The sequence below is a fragment of the Muntiacus reevesi genome, chromosome 18, assembly GCF_963930625.1.
Source record: "Muntiacus reevesi chromosome 18, mMunRee1.1, whole genome shotgun sequence".
In the NCBI taxonomy this organism is placed as follows: domain Eukaryota; kingdom Metazoa; phylum Chordata; class Mammalia; order Artiodactyla; family Cervidae; genus Muntiacus; species Muntiacus reevesi.
This window is the reverse complement of record NC_089266.1, coordinates 41,474,024-41,490,163: the sequence shown is the minus strand read 5'-3', so window position 1 is coordinate 41,490,163 and position 16,140 is coordinate 41,474,024. Positions and strand designations below refer to the sequence as shown.

The following is a 16,140-nucleotide window of genomic DNA, read 5'->3' as shown; positions in this document are numbered from 1 at the left end:
AGAAATACTTAAAAAAGAACACACTCCATTTTCTCTCCCTGGACTGACAAAATATTCTATGTAATACACATGGGAACACTCTTCAAACAGCCTTTCTGTATACAATACACCAACAGCCTTCCACTCCGTTCTCTCCTAAAAGAGGTCAGTCAAATGAACTGGTGAGGGTCCCTCCTGTCAGAACCCATCATTCTCCAAGAATCAGAAGCTCTCCAGCCCCACAAATGGTTGTTTCAGTTGAAATAAAATATCAGACTAAGAAAGGTTTCACTGCCTGCAGCCCCCCCTTCCCCATCATCTGTATGTCCCCTCCCCTTTTTGGGGTGGTGGGGGTGTTCAGTCAGCAAACAATAGCACTGAGCGGTTCTGATTTTTAATTTCACAGTTCATGGGTCTCATCCATCCACGTGAGGTCCACTACCAGATAAAAATCCTGCATTTATATTTAACGGCATTGTGTAAGACTGAGTGCTGAAGACAATACATGCTCAGAACAGGCCTCCTCTCTCTGACTGGCCCTGCTGCTCTTGGCTAGCTCAGGAAATGTGTCGGTACTAGTCAAAACGGGATCGCTGACAGGACCATAGCCGTGTCTCAGCCTCCCAGCAGCCATCTTGATCTACAAAGGCATCTACCCGCATAGAAAACAAGCCTTTTATAAACTGAAATCAGTTTCTGTCCTGGAAAAGCTAAGAGGTGACAGTTCAAGTTTAATTTAAAAACATCTGTTTAAATTAAAAGCTGTATTAATAATTCCTCAATTTACTGGTCTGTGTTTTGAGGGAACAAAACTTAATGAAATTTAAATGTCAGAAGAAATAGTAAGCTTCCCTTGGACACTTGTGTGGGCATTAGCTTTTCCCTTCACAGATGGCCTACCTTTCAAAGGCACGAAAGATGGTCACACTGAAGGATACTGAAGAGATGAAAGTGGAGAGAAAAGTTCATGGGGTCCCTGAACCTTAATTTCTTCCTCTCCTTTATCCCAGCTACTGACTCAAATACAGCTAATGCCACAAAGTACATAAAAAGTACACGCACTGCTGGTTTTTTCATGCAGAGCCTCAGTGGCTGTGTTCACAAGGAGGCCAATGCAGTGCCAGACCATTACAAATGCCCCATTGAGAAACTTAGCTAGTTGCGTCACTTCCACAGGCATATAATCCTTTCAAACTAGCTGACTGTGCCCCCCCATTTTATTGCCTTCATGTAGAGCTTCCCTGGCCATCCTCCCAATGAAGGACACCTGGAAAAGAGGGTTACAAGTAGTGCAGGGCAAGGAGGAGGTGGGGCAGACCACCGACAGTTACACCAGGTGTTTGCCTCTGCTAACTTCTCTACAAGCTGAGCCCCGGTGCCACAGGACCTCATCTATCACTGGTGTGGCTGTTCTTGCAATCCTGGCTTCTCTACAATGGAAAATAAGCTGGGTGCAAACATTTTAAAAATGGGCTTCATTCATTCACCTAATGATGGATGCTGGAGTTCACTTGTTTTAGAAAAGAGTCGATATTCTGGCCTCAACAGTCACTTTTTAATAGTCTCAGGGAACATTCCATGGGAAAGTAGAACAATTTTAACTGTGTATTCCATAAAAGTTTCCAAGGTATGGAAAACTGGGTACTGTTCTGTGGTCAAATTTCAGTGGACGACCAAGAGTAAGGAAATAGCCAGGCCACACTCTTCTTGTGAACACAGCTCAGGGAATCTGGAACAGTTCACATCTTACAGATACTGGGCCTAAAATTCTATAAAGGTTGGGAAAACTAAAAACAGTGTAACATCTTAGATGTAGGGAGACCATCTATTTGAAAGCCAGCTAAATGCAGAGAGCAGGTTTCTACCCATGGCCCAGCTGCTCTTCCCCAAGAAGGATTTCTGCTTCATTTACTCTCCACTGACAGGGTCTTCTTTTAAAAAAAAAAAAAAGGGAAGGAGGAGGCATAAAGCTACCATTTGGGCCAAAACAGCACAGGACTTATTCCCCTCTTCTTTGACTCTGCTGCTCGCCCCTCCCCCAATTTCACTTAGAAACCTCAAAGCTCCCCGCCCTGCCCAGCTGAAGTAATCTCCTGGGCATGCTGTCAGACTGTGCTGTCGTGGTTTGATGCCACAGCTAAGTGCTGACTTGGGCTTCTGAAGCCTTCCAGTTATACCCCTGGTGACCTATTTAGGAGCTAAACACACTTGTCAGAGACAGCGCCATGATTCTTCCTTTCTGCCCACTGTTCTCTCAGATGGCCCCCAACCAAAGAACAATCACCCTAAAAGGCCTGAAAGTGTGCACACAAATGCTAAGACTTGTGGGAAGCTTGCAAGCAGCAAGCATACAGGCCCTGGACAGGAGCTCTTTCCTGTGACTCAAATAACCTGCAGCCAGTTTTCCTACTTCAAGGCCATGAACTGCAGCCCAAAGTCAAAGATGTCTGATATCATGGAGTCAGGTGTCAGAATTACCTTGAGTTAGATGACTAAGTGTCATCTCTGCCAAGCAAAACCGAGAGGACTAGTGAGGAGGGATAAAGCAAAACACAGGTAACAGAGCAAAACAACATCAATATCAGCAGCAATAAAGGTCAAAATTAGTGACAGAATTCTCCCTACATTTAAAATGGTCTTTCATAAAAATGGCAAGCAAGGTCAAGGAAATCTACATATGGCCAACCCAGGTACAGGCCTATGAAATATTACAGGTTTAGACACTTTAAATGAGATTCACATAGTAAAATTTTCACAATGTATTTTGACCAATAACTGATAATTATTCATGGAGAAAGTTCACCGTAGTTTCTCCCTGGTGTTTCCAGAACTTCGTTAAAACCAGGAATCAGGAGAACTCTGACAGTTAGTCAACATGGGAATTAAAAAGCTTCCAGCTCATCGCAGGAGCCCATGGCTGGGAGAAAGAACAGGAGTAGCTCCACAATGGCCAAATTTGTAATGCAGAGACTCTTCTAAACTCACTTAAATTTCCATGCATTTCATTAGCTTTTCTGCTCTGTTCTTTGCACAAATGCAGACAGGGGAACAAATACCCAGTATCCTTCTGAGGATCACAGCTGGATAAAAGCCTGTAAAATGTATTGGCGCCGCCTGGAATTTAACCTTGCTAGTAATTCCGAGAGGTACCCCCATTCCTGCCTGGCCAGGAGGTACAGTGAAGTCTTTGGGCTATGGATAAATTCAAATCCCACAGAATCCTCTCCTGTTTTGTGCTGTGATCAGATGTGTCCGGCTCTTTGCGACCCCGTGGACTGTAGTCCACCAGGCTCCTCTGCCCATGGGACTTCCCAGGCGAGAATACTGGAGAGGGTTACCATTTTCTTCTCCAGCCCATCTTCCCCACCCAGGCATCAAACCTCCATCTCTTGTGTCTCCTGCACTGGCAGGCGGATTCTTTACCGCTGAGCCACCTGGGAAGGCCCTTCTCCTGTTCACTTGGGTTTACTTCAAAAAAAGCCTTAGGCACAGCCCAAAGCAGTGAGAGAGACCAATGTTAGGTTCAGGCATTGACACTCTCCACCCCGCAACTAAGACTTTTGTCCTTTCAAGACCAGGAAACATTTCCTGGGAGATACTCTGGATAATTTGTCAGAAAACAGGGGAAGGGCAAAGATTAAAAACCCAAGCTACTAATATATAGGAAAGCAAACGTTAATGAGGGAGAAAGGAACGGTCACCATGTTTGTGTTAACAAAGTACCATCTGCTTCGAAGAAGCCAGACATCATTTCTGTTACCCAACCAATGTTTATCTTCGCACCTCTCTCATTTGTGACACCACTAAGTATTATGCAACGGTGAGCAGAGGAGATGGGTCAGTTTCTGGCTTTTAACTAGTTTAGTGAGCACTGAGTATAGGATTGCAGAAGGGAAAGGAATGTAGTTCTTTGAATGAGTGAGTCAAGTTTTTCATTACTTAGAAAATGTCATCAATCTGCAAGGTATACCTGGAATTTGCTTACTGTGAATTCAACAAGAGCTGTGTGTAACGGCCAAGCCCCTTTTCGCCGATGGGTCAAATCAAAGATTTCTCCTTTTATCAGTGTTCATTGCCCTCAGTGTCTTTTGCCTCCCATACAAAACTCCATCTTTAGAAAAAAGACCAAAAAAAGACCAAAAAAAAAAAAAAAAGACTTCATCTTTATTCTTATTTGCTGAGACTAGATTTAGAAAAATATTAAGGCTTAAAGGATGAGGAATTTGATATCTGGAAATGGCAGGGAGAAAAAGGAGTCACCTTCTTATTCTTCTTAACTGTTCTTGAGTCATGGGAAAGGCAGTCAGCTAGTGACCTGTGCATGCGGCCTGGGCACAGTGACAAATCTGCAACACCAAAGTGCCTTTCTGAAATTTGGTCTAGGACTTGCACTGAATACAATGTCCTCCTCTTGCAGGAAATTGGCAGAGGGACAGCTGTACTCCTGTCCTGTCTCTTGGGAGGCTAGCATTACGCAGAGGTGCTCTCAGAAGTGTCACTCATTGCATGGCAATGCAGCTGGCCCATGCTGAACTCCCTAGGGGCTTTAAGTCAAGGAAGAGCAGTGGAGGGGGGAAGACAAACTTGTCCCACATTGCTCTAATTACTTAAAACTCTGGCACTTTAAAACTAGAATGCATTTCCAGGAGCCTGTGCTGCATTATCATAGTAAATGCCATCATAAACTCAACCAGAATTTTCTACCAGGTTGGCCTGCTTAACTACACACCCAAGGAACAGCTGTTTATGCGCTGGGGATGGGACAAGAAAGCTCAGAGATGGATTTTAAAACTCATACCCAGAACTCAAAACGAACAACAATCAACTTCATCTATTTACTATTGTTCTAGCAACTTGTAGAAGAAAAAATATACCCGTTTCTGTTAAGAAGCAGGACACCTGCATTTCTAGGGTACCAAAAAACCCCCTCCTGGGGGCATCATAGCAGACGGTTTCTTGTATAACCTACATAAAACCTTCAAGCAAATAGTCTCGGCCTGCTATCTCCCTATTTACTACTATCTGGGCTTAGATATGGATACATATAAACAGGTGAGGAATTCACTGCAATGTTCAAACCAACTTTTTGTTCTTGTTAACCGGGATCAAAAAGCTCACTAATTCATCTATAGTTATGTCCACCCCAAGGCTGTTACCTATCAAACTGAGGTGATTAAAATCTTCCTCCTTACACCAGGGCCCTCCATGTATGAGAAGTGCCTGTACACAGAAATTTTCTGTTGTGGCTGGTGGGAGCCATGTGGTAGATTTTTTTTATACATCCTCCATGGTAACTTTCAGCTTTACTTTTTTGCTAAGAGTGGTCACCCAGAAAAGCTGAAATAGCAACATACCAAATCATTGTAAGGTTCCCTCTACTGAGACACATCATCCTGAGTTCATGAAAAATCCTTTACTTACTGTCTCGACATAGACAACATAGGCAAAGACATTAAAGTGTGCTTAAATCAACCGTCTTTTACTAGATAAGAGTAAAAATTAAAAAATAAGAAGATAGGGGAAGTGAAAGACAACCTACAGAATGGGAGAAAATACAAGTCATATATCTGACAAAGGACGTGTATCTAGAATACATAAAGAACTCTTACAACTCAATAATAAAAATACAAATAACCCAATTAAAATCAGACAAAGGATCTGAGTAGACATTTTTCCAAGAAAATATACAAATGATCAAGAAGCACATGAAAAGATGTTCAATATAGTCAGCCATCAGACAAATGCAAATCAAAACCACAGTGAAATAGCATGTCATACCCACAGGATGGCTTTAATCAAGAAGACAAGTAATAGCTAGTACTGAAAAGGATGTAGAGAAACTGGAATGCTCATACAGTGCTGATGGGAATGTAAAGTGATGCAGCCACTTTGGAAAATAGTCTGGCAGTTCCTCACAGGTTAAATGTAAGAGTTACCATATGACCCAGTGATTTTACTCCTGGGTATATACCTAAGAGAAATGAAAACAGATGTCCAAGAGAAAGCTTGCACTCAAGTATCTATAGCATGATTATTCACAATAGCAAAAAGAACAAATAACCCAAATACCCATCAACTGATGAATGAACTTTAAAAAATACAGGGTGTGCGTGTATATATATGGTAGTCATACATAGAATTGTTTTCAGCCATAAAAAAGAATGAAGTACTCACAAATCTTAGAAGGATGAACCCCAAAAACTCACTGAGCCCTTTTGAGTACCACTTGTACTTCTACTCAAGAGCTTAATAAAAAACTGTTTCATTCAACACACAGTAGTGACTATTTGAATTCCTTTTCAGTTCAAATTAAATAATTTATTTGCCTTTATGATCTGGCTTTTAAACAATTCTCTTGGAAACACTTGATTAAGAATTTTAAAAAGACCAAGACGAATCTCACCTCCAAGATTAAAATGAAGGCAGTACCTAAATATGACTTTTACAAATTTAAACACATTAAAAAATAAATAAACAAAAACATAAAAACCCCAATACCACAAAGGCCTCAAACAGTCCTAACATTAGTGGAGCCCATCTGTAAAGTACTTTGAGAGCCTTAAGGAACAGCAAGAGATTGACATTTTGTGAGTAAACAACTCATCCCAAGTATTATCCTTATATTTTTAAACAGTCTTTGTTATCTTCCAACTACAGCACTCATTTTGTTAGAACTGGCCCTTGAGCCCCACGTTAAGTTTACAAAGCCTTTGGTAAAAATAAATGAAATAAATCTGAAAAAAAAGTAAAGTTCACAAAGCATGCACACTGAAATTGAGTTAAAGTTAAATGTTAGTGGAACCTCGATGTCTGAGTGGATCCTTTAAAAACAATACTACACCATCCAGATTCCAACACAACACAGCAAATGCAAAAGTAAATAAAATAAACATAAAACCAAATTAGGGTTGTTTTTAAAAGAAATCTTTTAGCCGCTCTGCACAGCATGTGGGATCTTAGTTCCCCCACCAGGGATTGAACCACATCCCCTGCAGGGGAAGTAATATTAACCACTGGACCTCCAGGGATGTCCCAGGTTTGTTTATTGTTGAATCGTTTTACTATGAGCGGGCAGAATAAAGGGAGGGAGTTCAGATGCTGTCATCTCCAGTTCTTCAGTGCCAGGCTTCCAAGCACTCAGAATGTCAGAAACAAAAAATTTGTAAGATAACACTAAAATAAACGTATTTTAATTCACCACTTGCTTGTTACTATTGTGACAACAACAAAAGCAGAAAAATCACCCCCTTAGAAGTTCGAACAGTATATAGGTTTTCTACAAGGCAGTTTTCTACTGTGTGTGTGAGACCTTTCTTGTTATGACTCACTGAAAATTAAATATGCAAAACTCCAAGCTGAGCTTAGTTTTGCCTGTGCACAGAGACCTTTTTACTCTCATTCTTCGAAAACCTCGTTTTGGATCTTGCTGCCAACACCAGAGAGAGGAAAGCCGGCCAACAATTCCAAATATAACATGCGGAGGCAAATGCTACAGAAATCTGTCTGACGGGAAGCGACCATGCTGAGGTCTGCGAGGGAGATGCACTTCTCACCCAGACCATTCTGGTCCCTCAGACTGTCTGCAGCAAAATGCAACTATTTAGGTTCCAGTCAGCCTCACTAGTGATGCCCTATGGTACTCACTCTGTCCCTGAGAACAATCCCATCCATCTCAAACAGAAAGATGGGTCGGCTGCAACTAGAGCTCTGCCAGTTTTCTAATTTTTTTTTTAAAAGGCTAATTTTTAGGGACCAGTCCACGGAGATCAGTATTTTCAGAAAGCTCAACAATTATGATAAAGGTCAGGTTCACCAGGGAACACTTGAAAACACCTCTTCCTGGTTCTCTAGGGGCAAATTTAGAAACCCTTACCACCACTCTGAATAATTGATAAACCAGTTAAACTTGGATAAAATTGATTACCCTATCACTTAAACAAATATGAAGACATCAGCTCCTCAAATTCAATTCTTTAGTAAGTCCAGGATTCTGAGCACAGGACAATCCATTCCCTCACCCAGAAAGTTATCAGAGAAAACCCAGAAGCAGGACTCCTGGTCTAATTAAGAAAGGTTCCTCATATAGAGCACTGGCCCCTAAGAAAAGACAAGACAATTAAAAGAGTTTATTGGACCACTCAATTCCTCCAGTAGGTTATCTTAGAAAAAACCCCGGGGTTATGGCCATGTCACCAAGTCCAGCAGGTAAAGTGTGCCTAAAATCACTTCTGGAGCATTTTACTAGATCCTGTTCACTGTGAGGCAAGCTGGTCAGGCACACCAGACTGAAAAGGGACTTGTCTCCTGGAGCGTTGAATGGAGACCTACAGCAGCACTGTGATTAAGACCTACAGAGTTTGCAAAACTCTATCTCCCCTTTTGTACATTCTGTCTAAGAGGAAAGTCATCATTACTATGCTTTTGTAAATAATCCAGTCTTAGCCAGTTAAAAAGGGAAGCAAGAGAGAACAGACACACCTCCTAACCTCACTCTCACATGACACAAATAAGTAATAATGGGACAAATTACCGAGAGCACAATCAGGAGTCAAAAATTTCTGACACTATTAACTGCTTGACCTAACTACTGATTGAGATGGTTAAAGAAATACTTCTCTTGAGCTAGAAAGAGTGTGGGATAGGAAGCAGTAAAGTGGGATAAAACTCACTTGAAAGAAGGCTTCCTGCCTTTGTACCAGTATCTACAATGTTTTGTGATTTTTGTAACTACTCAGATACATCAATGTTACATTCAGTACTAGCATCTTCAAAGAGGGAACTGGAGATGTGAAACAAGGGCTGTCTCATTTACTAGGATTCTCAAATCTCTGATTACCAGTTTCCATTCATGGTCTTAAAAAAAAAAAAAGTAGTCAATGAAATGCACAGTCTGAATCTCAAAAAGAAGGAAAAGCAAAGCGCCTCTCTCTCCTACCAGCTAAATTAGAACTGTTAATTGTTACAACTTGACAAGACTTGGACTCATCTAGTGCAAAGATTCAGGAGTTAGGTTCAGGCAAAACAGCACACTTCCCCCTTGCCTGAGGTTTTTAATAAACAATTTCAGCTTGATTAAACAAATAATAAAGAGCTTACAAAAGTCTCACTCAATATGGGAATCACCCTCCTTGGTTAACATTGACTTCATTCGAGAGGTAAAATATTAACCCATGTTTTAAATCAAGGAGCCTACAATTCACTCTTAGTATGTATCAAACACAATCACAAACCAAACAAAATCAACAGAGAATAACTAGTAAGCAACACAACACCACCCAGTACAAATCTCTTCTGTGCTCAACAACAGCACAGGAAATGTGACAGGAGATGGCTTACACCTTATAGGAAGCAAAGGCTAAAAACCACAGACCCTTCCTGCTGGCCTTAGTCACTAAGCAATAAAAATTTTAAAGCCATCAGCAAAGCTCCCTCCAGGATAATCATTTTTGTTCCTGCAACATTACAAGCCAAGATGGGGTGCTCTCCTGGGCAAAGGAATCTTGGGAATGGTAATGGGAGCTTCCTACAGAACTTCTGACCACAGACTTAATTTGCCCAGTATCAGTCATCTGTCTAGTAAGTGTTCCCAAAACTGCAATTAGTACAAACACACAATAGGCACTATTCCACCAACCTAGAGTGGGAATGTGAATGGAACTGTGTAGAGAGCTTAAGGAAAACCTCACTTTATGGTTTTTTTTTTTTAAAGAAAAGGCTAAAAATGGCAATATCGAAAACGGGTGAGAACAAACGCAGCAGCCCCTCTCTTTCCCGCTCTCTCCCCAGCCATCTCCTCTCGCAAACATCTGCCTCAGTCAACTGTTGCTGAATAGAACAAGAGCCATCCGAACAAGATGTGATCGGGGTCCCGGCGCAGATGTGGGATTTTTGAGGAAGGCCGAGGTGACTTCTCCAGGAAGGAGCTGGAGTTTACACTCTTCTTGGTCGGATTGTTCTGGGCTGAACTGCTGAGGAGGATCAAGCAGCGGGCGACTAACCCAGGTCCCTCCCTCCCTCTTCGGTCTCTCGCCTCCCCTTGCGTTCAGTAAGTGGGGGGAAGAAAAAGCGCCTGGCTTTCCAGCTCTCCTCTCCTTAAAAATGCCCTCGAGGAGCCACCGCACACAGAACCCCGGCAGCAAAGAATTTTGCTGAGAAGGGTTCGCCGATCCGGAGCGGAGCAGTGAAATCGGCGCCCAAGGGCAATTTTAATTGTCTAACCCAGCTCGATTTCCTAAGAGGCGGCAGCGCGGGGAGGAGAGGGAAGAGGCAGGCAGCTCCGACAGGCAGCAGGGGCGAGCGGCGGCAGAGAAAGGGGATCCCAACGGCAAGATCCCAGCCCCGGCCGCCGACGAGCTTCCGCCGAAAGGACTCCGAGGTTACCCCACCGTTCCCCAGGAGACGTCTGCAAATCATATATGCAGCCAAAATGGCGCTGAGAATAAAAATATAATTTAAAGGCGGGTCGCCATATTGTAAACAGAGAAGCAGAGCAGAGGCGGACTCGAGAGACACCCTCCATGATTTCTTCCACGACTGGGAGCGCCCGCGTGCCGGGTCCCTCGGGCCTGGACCAGGGCAGCTCCGGCGGCCGAGGGCTCCGCGCACCCACCCCGAGGCCAGCCCATCCCGGCAGGAGCCCGAGGGCGGCGGGCGGGCGCGCGGGCGGCGGGCAGCGAGCGGCGCAGGGCCCGGAGCTCCTCCCCTTCCTCCCCCGCCACCGCCGGCCGTGCCCCGCCGGCTCCGTCCCGGCTCCCCAGCGACTTCCAATCCCAGATGGGGCACTCCGCACTCCTCCCCACCCCCACCTCGGGGTCCGGACCTACGGCTGCTCCTCCCCCTCAAACGGCCGGATCCGGGCCGCACCTGGGGGCGGGGAGGCGCTCGCCCCAGCGGCTGCAGAGAGCTAGCGGCTGCAAGCGCCCGTTATCTCGGCCAGCAGGGGTAGGCCGGGTGAAGGAATGTGCCGGGAAGGGTCCGCCAAGGGGCTCCGGAGGGGGTCCCCAGACCTTACCAGCACTGGAGATGGAAGGCGGCCGGGCAGTGGTCACAGCACAGGAGGTCCCCACCTTCTTTGCAGCTATCGCAGCTGTCGTGGTTGGTGGCCCTGCCGCTTCTCCGGGGCTCCTTCTCAGGCTTCCGACTCCGCTTTTCGGCCTCGTCCGTCTTGGGGGGAGCCAGCAGAGCTTGGATTTGCTGCACACACATACAAATGGCGTGTGTGCACACTCGGAGCTCCCGGGCGGTCCGTCGCCCCCCCGGCGCGGCTTCTCCGTCACCCACCCCTCTCCCCCCTTTTGTCCTTCTTCCTCCCATCCAGGCAGCTCCCAGAACCTTTTAGCCCCCGGAACCAGGGGGAGCCCACCCTAACCGCGTTCCTGCCGCACAACAACGAGCACCGCTTCTTCCAAATGGGGAGGATCAGAGTAGGGGGATGGGGAGAGGGTGCGCGGTTCCCTTCTCGCCACTTCCTTGTATGGACAGTGGGGGACTCCAAAGCCAGGCTCGGGAAAGGCCTGAAGCCGGGTACCCGGACGTGCTGGGGGAAGCACAAAGGGGCCGACAAGGAGGGGGTGGGGAGGCCCGCCGGTGCAAAGAGATGGAGTGGGTTGGCGCTTCGGGAGAGCGAATCGAGGGCGGCGGGTAGGTGAAACTGATGCAAACGTCCTCGGCGGCTGAGCTCAGCCCCCCGAGTTGCAAAGATGGGAGGGAGAGTCTGGGTGAGGAAGAGCCCCCCCTCCCCCGGCCCTCTTGCGCTGCGAGCTCAGGGCCGGCTTTGTGGGGCGGAGGGCGGAGGTTCCCTCCCGGCGCTGGGGGAAGGGGATGAGGTGGGCCACTCTTACCTCCATCAGCCCCCCCGACGTGTCCAAGTCGTACACGATCGTCTTGGTCTCCATTTTCTCCCACATTCATCCACCTCCCGGGCTGGGCGCTCTCTGCTCCGGCCCCCCCAACCCCGGGGGGAGGGGGGAAGCGGGGGGAGGGGGCGCTCCGGACCCCGGCCCTTCTTCTTTTTTCCAAACACGGGTCCCGACTTCCTCGCCCTGGCTCCCCCCCACCCCCCGGCCCCCAGTCCCCGGGACGGCAGCGTCCTCCCCACGGGCCGTGAGGGGGGAGCGGCCCCTCAGCCCCGGCCCGGCGGCTGGCTGCACGGTGGGTCCTGGCTCGGGGGGGGTCAGGCCTCGGCGGGGCCTAGTCCCACAGGCTAGAGCCGGCGCTGGTGACCGCTGGTCCGGCCGGGAAGGCTGGCGGGCGCTGCCATCCCGGGGTTGGGGGGATCGGAGGGGGGGGTGAGAGGTTAGGTGAGGTTGTGGTACGTGAGGTGACTGCGGGGAGGGTGATGGGGGGTGGTCCCCGGGCTCCGCCTCTCGCCGCCGCCGCCGTCTGCGTCCCGGCTGCCGCGCACTTGGCGCAAACTTACCGCGAGCGCCCGCAAAGCCACCCGCGCAGGCGCCCCGGGATCGCCGCTCGCCGCGCGCAACCGCAGTGACAGCCGGCGGCCGGGCTCCCGCGCAGCCGCAGAGAGGGGGCACCCCCCGGCGCGCAGCCGCGCTGGCATTCGTCTGGAGGGCCGAAGCCCCGCCTTTCAGCCCTGCGCCAGCGTACTGCGATGAAAGGGCGGGACTTGCGGTCTCGCGCAGGCGCCTGGGAAAGCTCCGAAGGGTCACAGCGCAGCCGCAGGAACACCGGGGCTCTTCATCCATTGGTGTTTGAGTGTAGACCAAAAGGACTGTGTTCCCGCGCAGGCGTGTTGCGGATGCTCCCCTCCCGCCCCACAATAACACAACCGACTCCGGCGCAGGCGTATTGTCATCAGAAGGCCCCAACAAGAATGCTTCTCCTTTCGCCATTTTGGTAGTGGGTTCTAGACTACCATGCCCTTGATCCTCAGCCGTGAACAGAAAGGAGCAAAGTGTGGTGTTGGCTGGCGCTGGTAGGCTGTCGGTGACAGCGTGTACTCCTAGGGATGTAGTACTGGACTGTCTGGTTCCAGCGTCAGGTGTGGCTGGACCAGGCGCCATGTTAGTAAAGAGAAAAAGAAAAGCCATCGCGACGGAAAACGATGGTTTTGGTGTCGGGTTGCATGGCTTCTGTTCTCTCTTCCCTCCCGCTCCCAGCAGTAAATTTTAGCCTGAGCATCCCTGCCTTCAGTAGTGATGGCACCATGGAGGTCCGCCTGCCCGATACAAACCTCTTTTGATTACTGTCTCTGAAAACTGCCCTCCAAGAGAAAGCCAAAGGCAAGGAGTTTGCAATGCTGACAACGCCCAGCTACCTGCCCGCAGTGGACTTCAGCTCCCAGTTTGCAACGCGCAGAGGTCCAAAGGGCAAAGGGAGAGCATTGCACCCTGGGAGCAAGAATCGCGATGGGTCTGGTGGGTTCTGGGAGCCGTAGTTCCGTGTGCGTGCGATGCAGTGTAATGTAGTATGGACTCGGGGAAGAGCGAGATACCTTTCAGAGCTACCACTGTATGCTGGGATTTGTAGTCTGAAGGTCTCACCTCGGACTCTGGGCGGGGCTTCACGCTCTCCACCGCGCCCGCCCCTCCCCTTGGTGCCATCTACAGAGATGGCCAGTTGCCTCTGCCTGACTGTAGATGAAGCGGTGGAGGAGGGAGGGGCATCATTGTGCCTGACACGAGGCGTTTAGTTGGCATTGTTACCAGGTAGCTGTGTCCTGGCTCACTTTTGATGTTAAGGTATACTTAGCATTCTCAGAAACCTAAAACTGGAAAGGGCTTAAAAACCATTCTGTATTAACCTCTTCATTTCCAGATGCAGAGAGAAGAGTAGTGATTTGCCTGGTTCACATAGTGAATGTATGGCAGACCTAAGAATGAAACATATTTTTTAAATTCCCAGGCTAGGATACTGTCTAACTGCCTGAGAGGAGTTGCTGCTTTGGGGTGGGAGATAGTAAGGAGGATGAGTTGTATAGGGTGAGGTCGTGGGTGTGTGGTCTTTGGTTTCTGTTCTGACTTTCCTAATGATCCGGTTGGTGGCTGGGAAGAATATTAAAGTCCTGGGTCTTATTGATCAAGCAGGGGAATATGTCATGTAGATCGGCAGTTTCTACCCTCTACCAGCCTCAGCAAACAAGAAATCTTAGTGGCTCTGGGACAGTGATGTAGCCTTCAGAGAGAGAAGGGCTGAGCTAGAAGTATGGAAGTGGCTGGACCTCATGTCTTCTTAGGCAGTGTTTCATGCTACAGATGCTGAAAAATGGGTATATCATGTACCCTCTCCTACTGGCTTCCTTTCTACAACTCAGGGCCCAGCCATGCTGCTGTGTCAGCCTGAAGGTATTATGGGGCAGATAAGTAAGCAACTGGCACATGCCCAAAGAGCAAGGCTTTGCTTTCGTCAACACCATCACTGCAGTTGAGAACAGACATAGGCATTAATGGGCTAACGAGGGAAATACTACTTGGCGCTGTTGACAAGTACCAGGGGAACTAATCACTCCGCACACCTTCCTCTCAGAAGTTGGAGGGTGAGGTCAGCCCAGTGGGGCTAGCAGTTGGTGCCACCTTGGAGAGCTCCAGCCCTGGATGTGCCAGGGGGATTGAGGAGAGCAGGTGGGATACACATGCCTTTGGAAGTGACCTCTTGTGGCTAATGTAGGCACTGCATTCTGCATGGGCTGGAGCCTCTCCTTCCTTCAAGGTGGCTTGCAGTAGAACCAGGAGGTGGCCAGCCATGAGTGGTCCAAGATCTCCGAGTTGGATAACTGTAGAAGTTCTGGTTGCTGCTACCATTTCCGTCTTCTGGCTTCTGAGTGCCCACAACTCCCTATTGTCTTCCTTTTGCTCTTATTCTGGAGAGCAGCCATGCAGAGCGCACCTCTAAGCATGGATGTTTGTGATGCAGACCAAGGCTGGCTAAGCACATCTCAGGAGATGCTGGGGGCCGTAGAGAAGGGGCAGAGATGCTGAGAGGGACTGAACAAGGCAAACTTAAGCACATCCTCTTCAGTCACCTCTTTCTGGAGTCCATGGACACAGCTTTTGTTAAATTAGGAGCTAAGCCCCTAGGCTGCATTGCCTCTGCACCTGACAGTCTGGATGTTCTCTGAGGCCAAGACAGACTAGAGCCTCACGTTCAGGGGCTCAGTCTCTGATTCCTTTTCCAATTTCCTAAACCTTGCTAGCTGGAATGAAGTGAAGGAGGCGTCAGGTTTTCTGGGCCTTTTCAGCAGTACAGTGTGTTCGAGGACAGACTTAGGACTGTGCCAGGCTTTGGTTCTGGACCTAGCAAAGAGGGGGAAGTGAAGCACTGGGATGGCTGAGCATTTGCTTCTGGGTTCCCATACCCCTGTGGCACCAACCTTGGGGCCTCTCACTGCACATGCCAGCTGTCACACTGATCTTGTTGAGACAGTAGTCCCTGAGGCACTGGCATGTGGATACATTTTGTTGTTTGCTTGACTGCATGTGGGGCTTGCAGGATCTTAGTTCTGTGATCAAGGATTGAACCCAGGCTGTCCAGTGAAAGTGCTGAATCTGACACTGGAGCCTCCAGGGAATTCCCATGACTGGTTTTTGATAAAGTCTGGAGATGATCAGTTGGTAGGTTTAGCATGCCTTCTGGCCCTCAAGTTCATATCCCATTTGTCTCCCATCTCCCTTCACTCCAAGAAAGCACCATCCACCAGGCCATTGCTTTTTTTTTTTTTTTTTTTCCAAAAACACCATTTTAATAAGGAAACAACAGAAATAGAAGATTGTTCTCTGACTGGAGCCCAGACCCCATATAATACATTACATGTACAAAGTAGCCTGCAGCCAACTCCTGGGCCTCTCCCTGGGATGCTTTGACCCCCTGTTCCATGCCAAATTCCTGTACCCGTGGACCTCTGCTCATCTCTAGAATATGCCTGCCACTCCCCTTATCCCAAAACGCAGTTGCCAGGAGGGAAGCCTGACAGGTTGCTGGGACTGGAGGAGGGGAAGGTGGGCAAGAGGGTGTTTTTCACAGCCGGACTGATGTCAGGGGAGGGTCTCCCTCTCTTAGGGTGTAGGGCCGCCAGGGGAGCAGCGGTGGGTGTCCTGCTTTGGTGTGGAGCATGAGTGGTGTGGCCTAGGGAAGCCCAACCTGAGCTTGGGGTAGAGTCCCTAAATCCCTTACGATCCCTTAGCATTATTGCCTCCACCAGGAAGGGGC

General features: G+C 48.2%; 1 protein-coding gene across 3 annotated transcripts in view; it reads right to left on the bottom strand.

Annotated features, from left to right (window-relative positions):
* PHF12 (PHD finger protein 12) overlaps positions 1-12,032 on the bottom strand; it is a 39,033-nt gene extending 27,001 nt beyond the window's left edge. For 2 of the 3 annotated variants that reach the window (XM_065908865.1, XM_065908868.1), the window contains exons 1-2: positions 11,820-12,032; positions 10,991-11,172 (exon numbers count right to left, since the gene is read on the bottom strand). In XM_065908865.1, the coding sequence (XP_065764937.1) occupies positions 10,991-11,172; positions 11,820-11,885 (248 nt within the window). In that variant the 5' untranslated portion in view covers positions 11,886-12,032. Of the gene's footprint in view, positions 1-3,949; positions 3,979-10,990; positions 11,173-11,819 lie in introns of those variants that run through there. The other variant, XM_065908867.1, reaches the window with a different exon arrangement.
* Positions 12,033-16,140: the final 4,108 nt, after the last annotated feature.